At 45.8% G+C, this 19,614-nt stretch overlaps 1 protein-coding gene across 8 annotated transcripts in view; it reads left to right on the forward strand.

The window, feature by feature from the left end:
• The window catches only part of LOC106590692 (tetratricopeptide repeat protein 21B), an 83,254-nt gene that overhangs the window by 56,626 nt on the left and 7,014 nt on the right, over positions 1 to 19,614 (forward strand). For 6 of the 8 annotated variants that reach the window (XM_045710874.1, XM_045710871.1, XM_045710873.1 and 3 more), the window contains 6 exons: positions 680 to 761; positions 1,441 to 1,591; positions 10,161 to 10,322; positions 12,956 to 13,169; positions 18,398 to 18,493; positions 18,899 to 19,027. In XM_045710874.1, coding sequence (XP_045566830.1) covers positions 680 to 761; positions 1,441 to 1,591; positions 10,161 to 10,322; positions 12,956 to 13,169; positions 18,398 to 18,493; positions 18,899 to 19,027 — 834 coding nt within the window. The remainder of the gene's footprint in view (positions 1 to 679; positions 762 to 1,440; positions 1,592 to 10,160; positions 10,323 to 12,955; positions 13,170 to 18,397; positions 18,494 to 18,898; positions 19,028 to 19,614) is intronic. The other 2 variants (XM_045710875.1, XM_045710876.1) reach the window with 2 other exon arrangements.

Consider the following 19,614-nt stretch of genomic DNA (forward strand, 5'->3'; position numbering starts at 1 on the left):
TCAGTACAGAGTTCACAAACTGCCTCTGGAAGCAAATCAGCACAATGACTGTTCGTTGGGAGCTTCATGAAATGGGTTTCCATGGCCGAGCAGCCGCACACAAACCTAAGATCTCCATGCACAATACCAAGCGTCGGCTGGAGTGGTGTAAAGCTCGCCTCCGTTGTACTCTGGAGCAGTGGAAACGCAGTCCAACGTACGAATCTGGGTTTGGCCGATGCCAGGAGAACGCTACCTGCCCCAATGCATAGTGCCAACTGTAAAGTTTGGTGGAGGAATAATGGTCTGGGGTTGTTTTTCATGGTTCGGGCCCCTTAGTTCCAGTGAAGTGAAATCTTAATGCAACAGCATACAATGACATTCTAGACAATTCTGTGCTTCCAACTTTGTGGCAACTTTGTGGCAACAATGGTTTAGTCCTCTCTCCTCTGTATAACATCCCCCTGATGCCACAATGGTTTAGTCCTCTCTCCTCTGTATAACATCCCCCAGAGTCCATAATGGTTTAGTCCTCTCTCCTCTGTATAACATCCCCCTGATGCCACAATGGTTTAGTCCTCTCTCCTCTGTATAACATCCCCCCAGAGCCCATAAAGGTTTAGTCCTCTCTCCTCTTTGTACGTGCTAGAGCACACTGGGAAGGTTGACATAATCATCATGTTCCTGTGTCTGCCTGAAGGTGTACGGAGATATCAAGTTGAAGGAGGAGAAGTTTGATGAGTCTGTGGAGATTTACCTTGGACTGATGGACAGATGCCCAGGTACATGTTGTATTTTAAACATACTACCATTATTAGGACTCATGTTGTTTATTTGGATCCTGTCTGGGATCCTGTCTGGGATCCTGTCTGGGATCCTGTCTGGGTACCTTACCCATGTACCCATGGGGTATTCAAATCTTACCCTACGAGGTCCAGATTACAGCTGTTTTTCTGTTCTACCTGATAATTATTTGCACCCACCTGGCGTCCCAGGTCTAAATCAGTCCCTGATTAGAGGGGAATCCCCCACCTGGTGTCCCAGGTCTAAATCAGTCCCTGATTAGAGGGGAATAACCCACCTGGTGTCCCAGGTCTAAATCAGGCCCTGATTAGAGGGGAATCACCCACCTGGTGTCCCAGGTCTAAATCAGTCCCTGATTAGAGGGGAATCACCCACCTGGTGTCCCAGGTCTAAACCAGGCCCTGATTAGAGGGGAATCACCCACCTGGTGTCCCAGGTCTAAATCAGTCCCTGATTAGAGGGGAATCACCCACCTGGTGTCCCAGGTCTAAATCAGTCCCTGATTAGAGGGGAATCACCCACCTGGTGTCCCAGGTCTAAATCAGTCCCTGATTAGAGGGGATGAATTTAAAAAGCAGTGGCTTCCAGACCTAGACCTTGAATTCAATGTACATATAGTCTATACTGCTGTGTAATGGTGTTGGTATTGTCCCATAGGTAACTACGTGTTCCTGGCCAAGTGTATCCAGGTGCTGAGACGGTCAGCCAGACTGGATGACGCCCTGGCCTTGTTTCAAGCCTGTGAGCTCCACGACCACGGAGCGACCACTGAGCCTGGATATAACTACTGTAAAGGCCTTTACTACTGGTGAGAGTCCAATACAACTACTACTGTAAAGGCCTTTACTACTGGTGTCCAATACAACTACTACTGTAAAGACCTTTACTACTGGTGTCTAATACAACTACTACTGTAAAGACCTTTACTACTGGTGAGAGTTCAATACAACTACTACTGTAAAGGCCTTTACTACTGGTGTCCAATACAACTACTACTGTAAAGGCCTTTACTACTGGTGAGAGTCCAATACAACTACTACTGTAAAGGCCTTTACTACTGGTGTCCAATACAACTACTACTGTAAAGGCCTTTACTACTGGTGTCTAATACAACTACTACTGTAAAGACCTTTACTACTGGTGAGAGTTCAATACAACTACTACTGTAAAGGCCTTTACTACTGGTGAGAGTTCAATACAACTACTACTGTAAAGACCTTTACTACTGGTGAGAGTTCAATACAACTACTACTGTAAAGGCCTTTACTACTGGTGTCCAATACAACTACTACTGTAAAGACCTTTACTACTGGTGTCTAATACAACTACTACTGTAAAGGCCTTTACTACTGGTGTCCAATACAACTACTACTGTAAAGGCCTTTACTACTGGTGAGAGTCCAATACAACTACTACTGTAAAGGCCTTTACTACTGGTGGGTCCAATACAACTACTACTGTAAAGACCTTTACTACTGGTGTCCAATACAACTACTACTGTAAAGACATTTACTACTGGTGTCCAATACAACTACTACTGTAAAGGCCTTTACTACTGGTGTCCAATACAACTACTACTGTAAAGACCTTTACTACTGGTGTCCAATACAACTACTACTGTAAAGGCCTTTACTACTGGTGTCTAATACAACTACTACTGTAAAGACCTTTACTACTGGTGTCCAATACAACTACTACTGTAAAGGCCTTTACTACTGGTGTCTAATACAACTACTACTGTAAAGGCCTTTACTACTGGTGTCCAATACAACTACTACTGTAAAGGCCTTTACTACTGGTGTCTAATACAACTACTACTGTAAAGGCCTTTACTACTGGTGTCCAATACAACTACTACTGTAAAGGCCTTTACTACTGGTGTCCAATACAACTACTACTGTAAAGGCCTTTACTACTGGTGTCCAATACAACTACTACTGTAAAGACCTTTACTACTGGTGTCCAATACAACTACTACTGTAAAGGCCTTTACTACTGGTGTCCAATACAACTACTACTGTAAAGACCTTTACTACTGGTGTCCAATACAACTACTACTGTAAAGGCCTTTACTACTGGTGTCTAATACAACTACTACTGTAAAGACCTTTACTACTGGTGTCCAATACAACTACTACTGTAAAGGCCTTTACTACTGGTGAGAGTCCAATACAACTACTACTGTAAAGGCCTTTACTACTGGTGTCCAATACAACTACTACTGTAAAGGCCTTTACTACTGGTGTCCAATACAACTACTACTGTAAAGACCTTTACTACTGGTGTCCAATACAACTACTACTGTAAAGACCTTTACTACTGGTGAGAGTCCAATACAACTACTACTGTAAAGGCCTTTACTACTGGTGTCCAATACAACTACTACTGTAAAGACCTTTACTACTGGTGAGAGTTCAATACAACTACTACTGTAAAGGCCTTTACTACTGGTGTCTAATACAACTACTACTGTAAAGACCTTTACTACTGGTGTACAATACAACTACTACTGTAAAGGCCTTTACTACTGGTGTCTAATACAACTACTACTGTAAGGACCTTTACTACTGGTGTCTAATACAACTACTACTGTAAAGTCCTTTACTACTGGTGTCCAATACAACTACTACTGTAAAGGCCTTTACTACTGGTGTCCAATACAACTACTACTGTAAAGACCTTTACTACTGGTGTCTAATACAACTACTACTGTAAAGGCCTTTACTACTGGTGTCCAATACAACTACTACTGTAAAGACCTTTACTACTGGTGAGAGTCCAATACAACTACTACTGTAAAGGCCTTTACTACTGGTGTCTAATACAACTACTACTGTAAAGGCCTTTACTACTGGTGTCTAATACAACTACTACTGTAAAGACCTTTACTACTGGTGTCTAATACAACTACTACTGTAAAGGCCTTTACTACTGGTGTCTAATACAACTACTACTGTAAAGGCCTTTACTACTGGTGTCTAATACAACTACTACTGTAAAGACCTTTACTACTGGTGTACAATACAACTACTACTGTAAAGACCTTTACTACTGGTGTTCAATACAACTACTACTGTAAAGACCTTTACTACTGGTGAGAGTTCAATACAACTACTACTGTAAAGACCTTTACTACTGGTGTCTAATACAACTACTACTGTAAAGGCCTTTACTACTGGTGTCTAATACAACTACTACTGTAAAGACCTTTACTACTGGTGTCTAATACAACTACTACTGTAAAGACCTTTACTACTGGTGTCCAATACAACTACTACTGTAAAGGCCTTTACTACTGGTGAGAGTCCAATACAACTACTACTGTAAAGACCTTTACTACTGGTGAGAGTCCAATACAACTACTACTGTAAAGGCCTTTACTACTGGTGTCCAATACAACTACTACTGTAAAGGCCTTTACTACTGGTGAGAGTTCAATACAACTACTACTGTAAAGGCCTTTACTACTGGTGTCTAATACAACTACTACTGTAAAGGCCTTTACTACTGGTGTCCAATACAACTACTACTGTAAAGACCTTTACTACTGGTGAGAGTTCAATACAACTACTACTGTAAAGGCCTTTACTACTGGTGTCCAATACAACTACTACTGTAAAGGCCTTTACTACTGGTGTACAATACAACTACTACTGTAAAGACCTTTACTACTGGTGTCTAATACAACTACTACTGTAAAGGCCTTTACTACTGGTGTCCAATACAACTACTACTGTAAAGGCCTTTACTACTGGTGTCCAATACAACTACTACTGTAAAGGCCTTTACTACTGGTGAGAGTTCAATACAACTACTACTGTAAAGACCTTTACTACTGGTGAGAGTCCAATACAACTACTACTGTAAAGGCCTTTACTACTGGTGTCTAATACAACTACTACTGTAAAGGCCTTTACTACTGGTGTCTAATACAACTACTACTGTAAAGACCTTTACTACTGGTGTCCAATACAACTACTACTGTAAAGGCCTTTACTACTGGTGTCAAATACAACTACTACTGTAAAGGCCTTTACTACTGGTGTCTAATACAACTACTACTGTAAAGACCTTTACTACTGGTGTCTAATACAACTACTACTGTAAAGGCCTTTACTACTGGTGTCCAATACAACTACTACTGTAAAGGCCTTTACTACTGGTGAGAGTCCAATACAACTACTACTGTAAAGGCCTTTACTACTGGTGTCTAATACAACTACTACTGTAAAGACCTTTACTACTGGTGTCCAATACAACTACTACTGTAAAGACCTTTACTACTGGTGTACAATACAACTACTACTGTAAAGGCCTTTACTACTGGTGTCTAATACAACTACTACTGTAAAGACCTTTACTACTGGTGTCCAATACAACTACTACTGTAAAGGCCTTTACTACTGGTGAGAGTCCAATACAACTACTACTGTAAAGGCCTTTACTACTGGTGTCTAATACAACTACTACTGTAAAGGCCTTTACTACTGGTGTCTAATACAACTACTACTGTAAAGGCCTTTACTACTGGTGTCCAATACAACTACTACTGTAAAGGCCTTTACTACTGGTGTCTAATACAACTACTACTGTAAAGGCCTTTACTACTGGTGAGAGTCCAATACAACTACTACTGTAAAGACCTTTACTACTGGTGAGAGTCCAATACAACTACTACTGTAAAGGCCTTTACTACTGGTGTCCAATACAACTACTACTGTAAAGGCCTTTACTACTGGTGTCTAATACAACTACTACTGTAAAGGCCTTTACTACTGGTGTCCAATACAACTACTACTGTAAAGGCCTTTACTACTGGTGTACAATACAACTACTACTGTAAAGGGCTTTACTACTGGTGTCCAATACAACTACTACTGTAAAGACCTTTACTACTGGTGTCCAATACAACTACTACTGTAAAGGCCTTTACTACTGGTGTACAATACAACTACTACTGTAAAGGCCTTTACTACTGGTGAGAGTTCAATACAACTACTACTGTAAAGGCCTTTACTACTGGTGTCTAATACAACTACTACTGTAAAGGCCTTTACTACTGGTGAGAGTCCAATACAACTACTACTGTAAAGACCTTTACTACTGGTGAGAGTCCAATACAACTACTACTGTAAAGGCCTTTACTACTGGTGAGAGTCCAATACAACTACTACTGTAAAGGCCTTTACTACTGGTGTCCAATACAACTACTACTGTAAAGGCCTTTACTACTGGTGTCCAATACAACTACTACTGTAAAGACCTTTACTACTGGTGAGAGTCCAATTCAACTACTACTGTAAAGACCTTTACTACTTGTGAGAGTCCAATACAACTACTACTGTAAAGGCCTTTACTACTGGTGTCCAATACAACTACTACTGTAAATGCCTTTACTACTGGTGAGAGTTCAATACATCTACTACTGTAAAGGCCTTTACTACTGGTGTCTAATACAACTACTACTGTAAAGACCTTTACTACTGGTGTACAATACAACTACTACTGTAAAGACCTTTACTACTGGTGTCTAATACACCTACTACTGTAAAGGCCTTTACTACTGGTGAGAGTCCAATACAACTACTACTGTAAAGACCTTTACTACTGGTGTCTAATACATCTACTACTGTAAAGGCCTTTACTACTGGTGTCCAATACAACTACTACTGTAAAGGTCTTTACTACTGGTGTCTAATACAACTACTACTGTAAAGACCTTTACTACTGGTGAGAGTCCAATACAACTACTACTGTAAAGGCCTTTACTACTGGTGAGAGTCCAATACAACTACTACTGTAAAGACCTTTACTACTGGTGTCCAATACAACTACTACTGTAAAGAACTTTACTACTGGTGAGAGTCCAATACAACTACTACTGTAAAGGCCTTTACTACTGGTGTCTAATACAACTACTACTGTAAAGGCCTTTACTACTGGTGTCCAATACAACTACTACTGTAAAGGCCTTTACTACTGGTGAGAGTTCAATACAACTACTACTGTAAAGGCCTTTACTACTGGTGTCCAATACAACTACTACTGTAAAGGCCTTTACTACTGGTGTCCAATACAACTACTACTGTAAAGACCTTTACTACTGGTGTCTAATACAACTACTACTGTAAAGGCCTTTACTACTGGTGAGAGTTCAATACAACTACTACTGTAAAGGCCTTTACTACTGGTGTCCAATACAACTACTACTGTAAAGACCTTTACTACTGGTGTCTAATACAACTACTACTGTAAAGGCCTTTACTACTGGTGTCCAATACAACTACTACTGTAAAGGTCTTTACTACTGATGTCTAATACAACTACTACTGTAAAGACCTTTACTAATGGTGTCCAATACAACTACTACTGTAAAGGCCTTTACTACTGGTGTCCAATACAACTACTACTGTAAAGGCCTTTACTACTGGTGAGAGTTCAATACAACTACTACTGTAAAGACCTTTACTACTGGTGTCTAATACAACTACTACTGTAAAGGCCTTTACTACTGGTGTCTAATACAACTACTACTGTAAAGGCCTTTACTACTGGTGAGAGTCCAATACAACTACTACTGTAAAGACCTTTACTACTGGTGAGAGTCCAATACAACTACTACTGTAAAGGCCTTTACTACTGGTGTCCAATACAACTACTACTGTAAAGACCTTTACTACTGGTGTCCAATACAACTACTACTGTAAAGGCCTTTACTACTGGTGTCCAATACAACTACTACTGTAAAGGCCTTTACTACTGGTGTCTAATACAACTACTACTGTAAAGGCCTTTACTACTGGTGTCCAATACAACTACTACTGTAAAGACCTTTACTACTGGTGTCCAATACAACTACTACTGTAAAGGCCTTTACTACTGGTGTCCAATACAACTACTACTGTAAAGACCTTTACTACTGGTGTCTAATACAACTACTACTGTAAAGGCCTTTACTACTGGTGTCCAATACAACTACTACTGTAAAGGCCTTTACTACTGGTGTACAATACAACTACTACTGTAAAGGCCTTTACTACTGGTGTCTAATACAACTACTACTGTAAAGACCTTTACTACTGGTGTCTAATACAACTACTACTGTAAAGGCCTTTACTACTGGTGTCCAATACAACTACTACTGTAAAGACCTTTACTACTGGTGTCTAATACAACTACTACTGTAAAGGCCTTTACTACTGGTGAGAGTCCAATACAACTACTACTGTAAAGGCCTTTACTACTGGTGAGAGTCCAATACAACTACTACTGTAAAGGCCTTTACTACTGGTGTCCAATACAACTACTACTGTAAAGGCCTTTACTACTGGTGTCCAATACAACTACTACTGTAAAGGCCTTTACTACTGGTGAGAGTCCAATACAACTACTACTGTAAAGGCCTTTACTACTGGTGTCCAATACAACTACTACTGTAAAGACCTTTACTACTGGTGTCTAATACAACTACTACTGTAAAGGCCTTTACTACTGGTGTCTAATACAACTACTACTGTAAAGGCCTTTACTACTGGTGAGAGTCCAATACAACTACTACTGTAAAGACCTTTACTACTGGTGTCTAATACAACTACTACTGTAAAGACCTTTACTACTGGTGTCCAATACAACTACTACTGTAAAGGCCTTTACTACTGGTGAGAGTCCAATACAACTACTACTGTAAAGGCCTTTACTACTGGTGTCTAATACAACTACTACTGTAAAGGCCTTTACTACTGGTGTCTAATACAACTACTACTGTAAAGGCCTTTACTACTGGTGTCTAATACAACTACTACTGTAAAGACCTTTACTACTGGTGTACAATACAACTACTACTGTAAAGACCTTTACTACTGGTGTCTAATACACCTACTACTGTAAAGGCCTTTACTACTGGTGAGAGTCCAATACAACTACTACTGTAAAGGCCTTTACTACTGGTGAGAGTCCAATACAACTACTACTGTAAAGGCCTTTACTACTGGTGAGAGTCCAATACAACTACTACTGTAAAGACCTTTACTACTGGTGAGTCCAATACAACTACTACTGTAAAGGCCTTTACTACTGGTGTCCAATACAACTACTACTGTAAAGACCTTTACTACTGGTGAGAGTCCAATACAACTACTACTGTAAAGGCCTTTACTACTGGTGAGAGTCCAATACAACTACTACTGTAAAGACCTTTACTACTGGTGAGAGTCCAATACAACTACTACTGTAAAGGCCTTTACTACTGGTGTCCAATACAACTACTACTGTAAAGACCTTTACTACTGGTGTCCAATACAACTACTACTGTAAAGACCTTTACTACTGGTGTCTAATACAACTACTACTGTAAAGGCCTTTACTACTGGTGTCCAATACAACTACTACTGTAAAGACCTTTACTACTGGTGTCCAATACAACTACTACTGTAAAGGCCTTTACTACTGGTGTCCAATACAACTACTACTGTAAAGACCTTTACTACTGGTGAGAGTCCAATACAACTACTACTGTAAAGACCTTTACTACTGGTGTCCAATACAACTACTACTGTAAAGACCTTTACTACTGGTGAGAGTTCAATACAACTACTACTGTAAAGACCTTTACTACTGGTGTCTAATACAACTACTACTGTAAAGGCCTTTACTACTGGTGAGAGTCCAATACAACTACTACTGTAAAGGCCTTTACTACTGGTGTCCAATACAACTACTACTGTAAAGGCCTTTACTACTGGTGTCCAATACAACTACTACTGTAAAGGCCTTTACTACTGGTGTCTAATACAACTACTACTGTAAAGGCCTTTACTACTGGTGTCCAATACAACTACTACTGTAAAGACTCTAATATCCAAAAGTTATAAGGAAGAGGAATACGACACAGATGTCTTTTCTCTCTTCTACTTTTCATTAGTTCTATACAGATAGTTCTATACAGATAGTTCTATACAGATAGTTCTATACAGGTAGTTCTATACAGATAGTTCTATACAGATAGTTCTATACAGGTAGTTCTATACAGGTAGTTCTATACAGATAGTTCTATACAGATAGTTCTATACAGATATATCTGTATAGTGAGTGTCTAGTCTATCTGTATAGTGAGTGTCTAGTCTAGCTGTATAGTGAGTGTCTAGTCTAGCTGTATAGTGAGTGTCTAGTCTAGCTGTATAGTGAGTGTCTAGCTGTATAGTGAGTGTCTAGTCTAGCTGTATAGTGAGTGTCTAGTCTATCTGTATAGTGAGTGTCTAGTCTATCTGTATAGTGAGTGTCTAGTCTATCTGTATAGTGAGTGTCTAGTTTCTATCTGTATAGAACCCCTGGCTGACAGAATAAGATCTGGTTCAAAGATGGACCTCTCCACCCTCCAGGCATGTGTACAGGGTGAGTGAGGCTCTGTTCCATCTGAATAAGGCCCGGCGGGACAACGAGTGGGGAGATCAGGCTATGGAGCTCATGATCCGCATCTGTCTCAACCCAGACAACGAGGTCATCGGAGGGGAGGTGTTTGAGACACCCCAGGAGGAGTGGAGGTACGGCGGGGCTTCTAGGGGTACGGCAGGGCTTCTAGGGGTACGGCGGGGCTTCTAGGGTTACGGCGGGGCTTCTAGGGGTACGGCGGGGCTTCTAGAGGTACGGCGGGGCTTCTTGAGATACGGCGGGGCTTCTTGAGATACAGCGGGGCTTCTAGAGGTACGGCGGGGCTTCTTGAGGTACGGCGGGGCTTCTTGAGATACGGCGGGGCTTTTAGAGACACGGCGGGGCTTCTAGAGGTACTGCGGGGCTTCTAGAGGTACGGCGGGGCTTCTAGAGGTACGGCGGGGCTTCTAGAGGTACGGCGGGGCTTCTAGGGGTACGGCGGGGCTTCTTGAGATACGGCGGGGCTTCTAGAGACACGGCGGGGCTTCTAGTGGCACGGCAGGCCTTCAGAGTCAGAGGAGATAATGATTTACAGTGCCTTTAGAAAGTATTCCCACCCCTTGACTTTTACCACATTTTGTTGTGTTACAGATTACATTTAAAATGGATTAAATTGAGATTCTTTTGTCACTGGCCTACACAAATTACTCCACAATACTAACCTAATTCACAGAGTGAAAAGAAGGAAGCCTTTACGGAATAAAAATATTCCAAAACATGCCTTATGTTTGCAACAAGTCACTGAAGTCATACTGCAAAAAATGTGGTAAAGCAATTAACTTTTTCCCCTGAATACAAAGTGTTATGTTTGGAGCAAATCCAACACAACACATTACTGAGTACCACTCTCCATATTTCCAAGCATAGTGGTGGCTGCATCATGTTATGGGTATGCTTGTAATTGTTAAGGACTGGGGAGTTTTACAGGATAAAAAAGAAATGGAATTGAGGTAAGCCCTGGCAAATCCTGCTTTCCACCAGACACTGGGAGATGAATTCACCTTTCAGCAGTACAATAACCTAAAACACAAGGCCAAATATACACTGGAGATGCTTACCAAGAAGACAGTGAATGTTCCTGAGTGGCCGAGTTACAGTTTTGACTTAAATCTACTTGAAAATATATGGCAAGACTTGAAAATGGCTGTCTAGCAATGATCAACAATTTGACAGAGCTTGAAGAATTTAGAAAACAATAATGGGAAAATGTTGCACAATCCAGGTGTAGAAAGCTCTTAGAGGCATACCAAGAAATACTCACAGCTCTAATCGCTGCCAAAGGTTATTCTATAAAGTATTGATTCAGGTGTATAAGTACTTATGTAAATTAGATATTTCTGTATTTCATTTTCAATCAATTTTCAAACATTTCTAAAAACATGAATGGCCAAGAAAAACTACTAAAAACGTGTTTTCACTTTCTCAATATAAGTTATTGTGTGTAGATGGGTGAGAAAAAAAACAATGTTAATCCATTATGACCTCAGGCTGTAACACAACAAAATATAGTCAAGGGGTTTGAGTACTTTCTGAAGGCACCACACACGCATGCTGGCACTAAGACAGCACTCAATGAGCTGTATAAGGCCATAAGCAAACAGGAAAACGCTCATCCAGAGGCGGCGCTCCTAGTGGCCGGAGACTTTAATGCAGGGAAACTCTATTCCGTTTTACCTCATTTCTACCAGCATGTTAAATGTGCAACCAGAGGGGAAAAAAACTCTAGACCACCTTTACTCCACACACAGAGACGCGTACAAAGCTCTCCCTCTCCCTCCATTTGGCAAATCTGACCATAATTCTATCCTCCTGATTCCTGTTTACAGGCAAAAAATAAAACAGGAATCACCAGTGACTCTGTCAATAAGTAAATTGTCAGATGAAGCAGATGCTAAACTACAGGACTGTTTTGCACAGACTGGCACATGTTCCTGGATTCATCCGATGGCATTGAGGAGTACAGCACCTCAGTCCCTGGCTTCATCAATAAGTGCATCGTTGACGTTGTCCCCACTGTGACTGTACGAACATACCCCAACCAGAAGCCATGGATTACAGGCAACATCAGCGCTGAGCTAAAGGGTAGAGCTGCCGCCTTCAAGGAGCAGGACTCAAACCCGTACGCTTATAAGAAATCCCGCTACACCCTCAGACGAACCATCAAACAGGCAAAGCGCCAATACAGGAATAAGGTTATATTGGTGTTCTTGCTCACAGGGACTATGGTGGTCTGTTTGAAACATGTTGGTATTACAGACTCGGACAGGGAGAGGTTGAAAATGTCAGTGAAGACACTTGCCAGTTGGTCAGCGAATGCTCGGAGTACACGTCCTGGTAATCCGTCTGGCCCTGCAGCTTTGTGAATGTTGACCTGTTTAAAGGTCTTACTCACGTCGGCTACGGAGAGCGTGATCACACTGTCGTCTAGAACAGCAGATGCTCTCATGCACGTTTCAGTGTTACTTGCCTCGAAGCGAGCATAGAAGTTATTTAGCTCGTCCTGTAGGCTTGTGTCGCCGGGCAGCTCTCGGCTGGGCTTCCCTTTGTAGTCTGTAATAGTTTGCAGGCCCTGCCACATCCGACGAGAGTCGGAGCCGATGCAGTGCAAATCAATCTTAGACCCCTGCATTATCATCTCATTACCATGTCGCCTAGTTTGATTGTTCCTGATTATGAGATACTTCAGCTAACTGTAATAATACATGATATAAAATGATGACGTCTGTTCTCCTCTCTGATTGGTCAGTACGAGCCAACTGGGCGGGGCTGAGCACAGGGAGCAGGTGGGCGTGGCCACGGCCCAGAACCTGGTGAAGGAGTTCCGCCCACGTCAGGGGTCATCAGGAGGTCAGCGGTCAGACGGAATCACCTTGCTGGTCAACCTCTGCCTCATGGCCACCAGAGACCCCAAACACATCCAGAAAGCCCTGCAGGCCTTCACTGAGCTGGCCTCTACTAAGGTAGGACCCCTTCACTGAGCTGGCCTCTACTAAGGTAGGACCCCTTCACTGAGCTGGCCTCTACTAAGGTAGGACCCCTTCACTGAGCTGGCCTCTACTAAGGTCTATCCCCCTTCACTGAGCTGGTCTCTACTAAGGTAGGACCCCTTCACTGAGCTGGCCTCTACTAAGGTAGGACCCCTTCACTGAGCTGGCCTCTACTAAGGTAGGACCCCTTCACTGAGCTGGCCTCTACTAAGGTAGGACCCCTTCACTGAGCTGGCCTCTACTAAGGTAGGACCCCTTCACTGAGCTGGCCTCTACTAAGGTAGGACCCCTTCACTGAGCTGGCCTCTACTAAGGTAGGACCCCTTCACTGAGCTGGCCTCTAATAAGGTCTATCCCCCTTCACTGAGCTGGCCTCTACTCAGGTAGGACCCCTTCACTGAGCTGGTCTCTACTAAGGTAGAACCCCTTCACTGAGCTGGGCTCTACTAAGGTAGGACCCCTTCACCGAGCTGGCGTCTACTAAGGTAGGACCCCTTCACTGAGCTGGCCTCTACTAAGGTAGGACCCCTTCACTGAGCTGGCCTCTACTAAGGTAGGAACTCTTTCACTGAGCTGGCCTCTACTAAGGTAGGACCCCTTCACTGAGCTGGCCTCTACTCAGGTAGAACCCCTTCACTGAGCTGGCCTCTACTAAGGTAGGACCCCTTCACTGAGCTGGCCTCTACTAAGGTAGGACCCCTTCACTGAGCTGGCCTCTACTAAGGTAGGACCCCTTCACTGAGCTGGCCTCTACTAAGGTAGGACCCCCTTCACTGAGCTGGCCTCTACTCAGGTAGGACCCCTTCACTGAGCTGGCCTCTACTAAGGTAGGACCCCCTTCACTGAGCTGGCCTCTACTAAGGTAGGACCCCTTCACTGAGCTGGCCTCTAATAAGGTCTATCCCCCTTCACTGAGCTGGCCTCTACTCAGGTAGGACCCCTTCACTGAGCTGGCCTCTACTAAGTTGAGAACCCTTCACTGAGCTGGGCTCTACTAAGGTAGAACCCCTTCACTGAGCTGGCCTCTATTAAGGTAGGACCCCTTCACTGAGCTGGCCTCTACTCAGGTAGGATCCATTCACTGAGCTGGCCTCTACTAAGGTAGGACCCCTTCACTGAGCTGGGCTCTACTAAGGTAGGACCACTCCACTGAGCTGGCCTCTACTAAGGTAGGACCCCTTCACTGAGCTGGCCTCTACTAAGGTAGGACCACTTCACTGAGCTGGCCTCTACTAAGGTAGGACCCCCTTCACTGAGCTGGCCTCTAATAAGGTCTATCCCCCTTCACTGAGCTGGCCTCTACTGAGGTAGGACCCCTTCACTGAGCTGGCCTCTACTAAGGTAGGACCCCTTCACTGAGCTGGCCTCTACTAAGGTAGGACCACTTCACTGAGCTGGCCTCTACTAAGGTAGGACCCCCTTCACTGAGCTGGCCTCTAATAAGGTCTATCCCCCTTCACTGAGCTGGCCTCTACTAAGGTAGGACCCCTTCACTGAGCTGGCCTCTACTAAGGTAGGACCTCTTCACTGAGCTGGCCTCTAATAAGGTCTATCCCCCTTCACTGAGCTGGCCTCTACTCAGGTAGGACCCCTTCACTGAGCTGGCCTCTACTAAGGTAGAACCCCTTCACTGAGCTGGCCTCTACTAAGGTAGGACCACTTCACTGAGCTGGCCTCTACTAAGGTAGGACCCCCTTCACTGAGCTGGCCTCTAATAAGGTCTATCCCCCTTCACTGAGCTGGCCTCTACTAAGGTAGGACCCCTTCACTGAGCTGGCCTCTACTAAGGTAGGACCCCTTCACTGAGCTGGCCTCTAATAAGGTCTATCCCCCTTCACTGAGCTGGCCTCTACTCAGGTAGGACCCCTTCACTGAGCTGGCCTCTACTAAGGTAGAACCCCTTCACTGAGCTGGGCTCTACTAAGGTAGGACCCCTTCACGGAGCTGGCGTCTACTAAGGTAGGACCCCTTCACTGAGCTGGCCTCTACTAAGGTAGGAACTCTTTCACTGAGCTGGCCTCTACTAAGGTAGGACCCCTTCACTGAGCTGGCCTCTACTAAGGTAGGACCCCTTCACTGAGCTGGCCTCTACTAAGGTAGGACCCCTTCACTGAGCTGGCCTCTACTAAGGTAGGACCCCTTCACTGAGCTGGCCTCTACTAAGGTAGGACCCCTTCACTGAGCTGGCCTCTAATAAGGTCTATCCCCCTTCACTGAGCTGGCCTCTACTAAGGTAGGACCCCTTCACTGAGCTGGGCTCTACTAAGGTAGAACCCCTTCACTGAGCTGGCCTCTACTAAGGTAGGACCCCTTCACTGAGCTGGCCTCTACTAAGGTAGGACCCCTTCACTGAGCTGGGCTCTACTAAGGTAGGACCCCTTCACTGAGCTGGCCTCTACTAAGGTAGGACCCCCTTCACTGAGCTGGCCTCTACTCAGGTAGGACCCCTTCACTGAGCTGGCCTCTACTAAGGTAGGACCCCTTCACTGAGCTGGCCTCTACTAAGGTAGGACCCCTTCACTGAGCTGGCCTCTACTAAGGTAGGACCCCTTCACTGAGCTGGCCTCTACTAAGGTAGGACCCCTTCACTGAGCTGGCCTCTACTCAGGTAGGACCCCTTCACTGAGCTGGCCTCTACTAAGGTAGGACCACTTCACTGAGCTGGCCTCTACTAAGGTAGGACCCCTTCACTGAGCTGGCCTCTAATAAGGTCTATCCCCCTTCACTGAGCTGGCCTCTACTAAGGTAGGACCCCTTCACTGAGCTGGCCTCTACTAAGGTAGGACCCCTTCACTGAGCTGGCCTCTACTCAGGTAGGACCCCTTCACTGAGCTGGCCTCTACTAAGGTAGGACCCCTTCACTGAGCTGGCCTCTACTCAGGTAGATCCACCTTCACTGAGCTGGCCTCTACTAAGGTAGGACCACTTCACTGAGCTGGCCTCTACTCAGGTAGGACCTCCTTCACTGAGCTGGCCTCTACTCAGGTAGGACCTCCTTCACTGAGCTGGCCTCTACTCAGGTAGATCCCCCTTCACTGAGCTGGCCTCTACTAAGGTAGGACCCCTTCACTGAGCTGGCCTCTACTAAGGTAGGACCCCTTCACTGAGCTGGCCTCTACTCAGGTAGGACCCCTTCACTGAGCTGGCCTCTACTAAGGTAGGACCCCTTCACTGAGCTGGCCTCTAATAAGGTCTATCCCCCTTCACTGAGCTGGCCTCTACTCAGGTAGGACCACTTCACTGAGCTGGCCTCTACTAAGGTAGAACCCCTTCACTGAGCTGGCCTCTACTAAGGTAGGACCCCTTCACTGAGCTGGCCTCTACTAAGGTAGGACCCCTTCACTGAGCTGGCCTCTACTAAGGTAGAACCTCCTTCACTGAGCTGGCCTCTACTAAGGTAGAACCCCCTTCACTGAGCTGGCCTCTACTAAGGTAGGACCCCTTCACTGAGCTGGCCTCTACTAAGGTAGGACCCCTTCACTGAGCTGGCCTCTACTAAGGTAGGACCCCTTCACTGAGCTGGCCTCTACTAAGGTAGATCCTCCTTCACTGAGCTGGCCTCTACTCAGGTAGGACCTCCTTCACTGAGCTGGCCTCTACTCAGGTAGATCCCCCTTCACTGAGCTGGCCTCTACTAAGGTAGGACCCCTTCACTGAGCTGGCCTCTACTCAGGTAGGACCCCTTCACTGAGCTGGCCTCTACTAAGGTAGGACCCCTTCACTGAGCTGGCCTCTACTAAGGTAGGACCCCTTCACTGAGCTGGCCTCTACTAAGGTAGATCCTCCTTCACTGAGCTGGCCTCTACTAAGGTAGGACCTCCTTCACTGAGCTGGCCTCTACTAAGGTAGATCCCCCTTCACTGAGCTGGCCTCTACTAAGGTAGGACCCCTTCACTGAGCTGGCCTCTACTAAGGTAGGAACTCTTTCACTGAGCTGGCCTCTACTAAGGTAGGACCCCTTCACTGAGCTGGCCTCTACTCAGGTAGAACCCCTTCACTGAGCTGGCCTCTACTCAGGTAGGACCTCCTTCACTGAGCTGGCCTCTACTCAGGTAGATCCCCCTTCACTGAGCTGGCCTCTACTAAGGTAGGACCCCTTCACTGAGCTGGCCTCTACTAAGGTAGGAACTCTTTCACTGAGCTGGCCTCTACTAAGGTAGGACCCCTTCACTGAGCTGGCCTCTACTCAGGTAGAACCCCTTCACTGAGCTGGCCTCTACTCAGGTAGGACCCCTTCACTGAGCTGGCCTCTACTAAGGTAGGACCTCCTTCACTGAGCTGGCCTCTACTAAGGTAGGACCTCCTTCACTGAGCTGGCCTCTACTCAGGTAGGACCCCTTCACTGAGCTGGCCTCTACTCAGGTAGGACCCCTTCACTGAGCTGGCCTCTACTAAGTTGAGACTCTTCACTGAGCTGGCCTCTACTAAGGTAGGACCTCCTTCACTGAGCTGGCCTCTACTAAGGTAGGACCCCTTCACTGAGCTGGCCTCTACTCAGGTAGGACCCCTTCACTGAGCTGGCCTCTACTAAGGTAGACCTCCTTCACTGAGCTGGCCTCTACTCAGGTAGGACCCCTTCACTGAGCTGGCCTCTACTCAGGTAGATCCACCTTCATTGAGCTGGCCTCTACTAAGGTAGGACCCCTTCACTGAGCTGGCCTCAATTAAGGTAGGACCCCTTCACTGAGCTGGCCTCTACTCAGGTAGGACCCCTTCACTGAGCTGGCCTCAATTAAGATAGGACCCCTTCACTGAGCTGGCCTCTACTAAGGTAGGACCCCTTCACTGAGCTGGCCTCTACTAAGGTAGGACCTCCTTCACTGAGCTGGCCTCTACTAAGGTAGGACCCCTTCACTGAGCTGGCCTCTACTAAGGTAGGACCCCTTCACTGAGCTGGCCTCTACTAAGGTAGGACCCCTTCACTGAGCTGGCCTCTACTAAGGTAGGGCCCCTTCACTGAGCTGGCCTCTACTAAGGTAGGACCCCTTCACTGAGCTGGGCTCTACTAAGGTAGGACCACTTCACTGAGCTGGCCTCTACTAAGGTAGGACCCCTTCACTGAGCTGGCCTCTACTAAGGTAGGACCCCCTTCACTGAGCTGGCCTCTACTCAGGTAAGGCCCCTTCACTGAGCTGGCCTCTACTCAGGTAGGGTTTCCTCTTTCTCCTCCCCCTCCTTCTCCTGTACCTTCTTCACCCCAGGTGAACAACGTTCCCTACCTGCTTGCGATGGGCCAGGCCTTCATGCTGCTAAAACAAACTCCTCGGGCCAGGAACCAGCTCAAGAGGCTCACCAAGGTAGACTTTTTTACTGTTGTAGATTTACATGTTGGTCCTGTCGCTCAGCAGACACTCATCTCCAGTGAGACAGTCAGAGGAGAGGGCCTAGAACAGAGCCCCTGGAGGACCCCAGAGGGCCTAGAACCGAGCCCCTCAGAGGGCCTAGAACCGAGCCCCTGGAGGACTCCAGAGGGCCTAGATCAGAGCCCCTGGAGGACCCCAGAGGGCCTAGAACAGAGCCCAGATCAGAGCCCTGGAGACTAAGAGCTAGTGAGAGCCGAGGATCAGAGGGCCTAGATCAGAGCCCTGAGGACTCCAGATAGAAAGCCTGGAGGACTCCAGCAGATCAGAGCCCTGGAGGACTCCAGAGGGCCTAGATCAGAGCCCTGGAGGACTCCAGTATTATATGTGGGTATTGTACAGGTGGAGTGGAGCTGGGAGCTGTCAGAGGACCTGGAGGCAGCCTGGTTGCTGCTGGCTGATGTTTACATCAAGTCTGGGAAGTATGATATCGCCTCTGATCTACTGCAGCGCTGTATTAAATACAACCAGGTACACACACACACACACACACACACACACACACACACAGACAGACAGACAGACAGACAGACAGACAGACAGACAGACAGACAGACAGACAGACAGACAGACAGACAGACACACAGACAGACACACAGACAGACACACAGACACACAGACACACAGACAGACAGACACAGACAGACACACATATACACACAGACAGACACACACAGACACACAGACAGACACACATTAACACACAGACAGACACACACAGACACACAGACAGACACACATATACACACAGACAGACACACATATACACACAGACACACAGACAGACAGACACATACACACAGACAGACAGACAGACAGACAGACAGACAGACAGACAGACACATACACACAGACAGACACACAGACAGACAGACACACAGACACACAGACAGACAGACACACAGACAGACAGACACAGACACACAGACAGACAGACAGACAGACACACAGACACACAGACAGAGACACACAGACAGACAGACAGACAGACAGACAGACACACAGACAGACACACAGACAGACACACAGACAGACAGACAGACAGACAGACAGACAGA

The sequence above is a fragment of the Salmo salar genome, chromosome ssa29 (genome assembly GCF_905237065.1).
Source record: "Salmo salar chromosome ssa29, Ssal_v3.1, whole genome shotgun sequence".
In the NCBI taxonomy this organism is placed as follows: domain Eukaryota; kingdom Metazoa; phylum Chordata; class Actinopteri; order Salmoniformes; family Salmonidae; genus Salmo; species Salmo salar.